Consider the following 1481-nt stretch of genomic DNA (forward strand, 5'->3'; position numbering starts at 1 on the left):
TCCCCCCCCGGCGCGCGTGTCCCACCCAGGTTGGATTTTGAGGGCCTGGAAGGCGGCGAGGATGGCGCGCTGGAGAAGCTGCGCGTCTGGAGCAGGTCCATCGAGGATCTGCAGCACCCCAGCGCCCTGCCCGCCCCCTTCGCCAGCAGCCTCGCCCGCTCTGCCCGCCAGACCGCCCTACGGTACGTACCCGCCACGCTGGCCGGCTGCAGGGGTACGTCCCGCCGCTGCGCCCAGCAGCTGCCCAGCTCCGCCGGCTCCGGCCGGCCACGGCGCTGCCACTTGCTGTGTGCCGTGCCATGCACTGTCCTGCCTGCGGTGTGTGCCGTGCCAGGCGCCGTCCTGCCGTGGTGTGTGCCGTGCCATCTTGCCCTGTGCCGTGGCACCGTCCTGCCTGTGGCGCGTGCTGTGTGCCCACTGCCTTGCGGTGTGTGCTGTGCCATGCACCGTCCTGCCCACGGTGTGTACCGTGCCACGCACCGTCTTGCCCATAGTGTGTGCCATGCCATCGTGCCCTGTGCCATGCACAGTCCTGCCTGTGGTGTGTGCCGTGCCATCGTGCCTTGTGCCATGCACAATCCTACCATGGTGTGTGCCAGGCCACGCACCACCCTGCCTGTGATGCATGCTGTGTGCTCACTGCCTTGTGGTGCGTGCCGTGCCACGCACCGTCCTGCCCGTGGTGCGTGCTGTGCCGTGCACCATCCTGCCCTGTGCCGTGCATCGCCCTGCCCGTGGTGCATACTGTGCTGTGCACCATCCTACCCTGCGGTGCGTGCCGTGCCGTGCACCATCCTGCCCGTGGTGCATACTGTGCCACGCACTGTCCTGCCCTACGCCGTGCACCATCGCGTGCACGGTACATGCCGTGTCCTGTGTGCCACCTGCCCCGTGGTGCACCCCAAGTGTCAGGCTGTGCCTTGCCCGCAGTGTGACTGTGCCGTGGCACGTGCCACGCGTGCTGCGTCCTGCGCTGCCTTGCGTGCCGTATCCCGTCCTGCCGGCCGGGCGCACTGTGCCCTGCCCACCTGCAGCAGCTCGGCGCTGCCATCCCCATCCTGCCCGTGCCGCCTTGCCCATCCCTCTGCCTGCCGCGGCCGCGCTGCCTCTGCTCGCCCCCGCTCTGGCTCTGCCCCCGCGCCCCGGGGTAACGCGCCCCATCTCTGCTTCCAGGGCCGGGTCCCCCCCTCTCTGGCTGCGCTCTCTCTCTCTCTCCTCCGCGCCCGCCTCGCCGCTCGCCCGCCGGGTAAGTACCGGCTGGCCCGGACCGGCCCCGCACCCGTGGGGGGCGCTGCTCCGCGGCTCCCCGTCTCCGCCAGCCTCTGTCCCTCTCGCCCTCCGGCCGCTTCTCTCTGCCTCTGCCCCTCCGAAAGCCCCGCTGTCCCCATGCTGTCCCCACCCTGGTCTCCACCATGGTCCCACGGGGCCGGTTCCCGCCCGGGCGAGCGCTGGCGGGGGAGGGACGGCGGCAGGGCGGGCGA

At 71.4% G+C, this 1481-nt stretch overlaps 1 protein-coding gene across 1 annotated transcript in view; it reads left to right on the plus strand.

Annotated features, from left to right (window-relative positions):
• LOC103894928 (formin-like protein 3) overlaps positions 1-1481 on the plus strand; it is a 9287-nt gene that overhangs the window by 1024 nt on the left and 6782 nt on the right. Inside the window, exons 3-4 of the mRNA XM_009274409.1 lie at positions 30-214; positions 1174-1246. Coding sequence (XP_009272684.1) covers positions 30-214; positions 1174-1246 — 258 coding nt within the window. The remainder of the gene's footprint in view (positions 1-29; positions 215-1173; positions 1247-1481) is intronic.

The sequence above is a fragment of the Aptenodytes forsteri genome, unplaced genomic scaffold (genome assembly GCF_000699145.1).
Source record: "Aptenodytes forsteri isolate BGI_AS27 unplaced genomic scaffold, ASM69914v1 Scaffold64, whole genome shotgun sequence".
NCBI lineage: Eukaryota > Metazoa > Chordata > Aves > Sphenisciformes > Spheniscidae > Aptenodytes > Aptenodytes forsteri.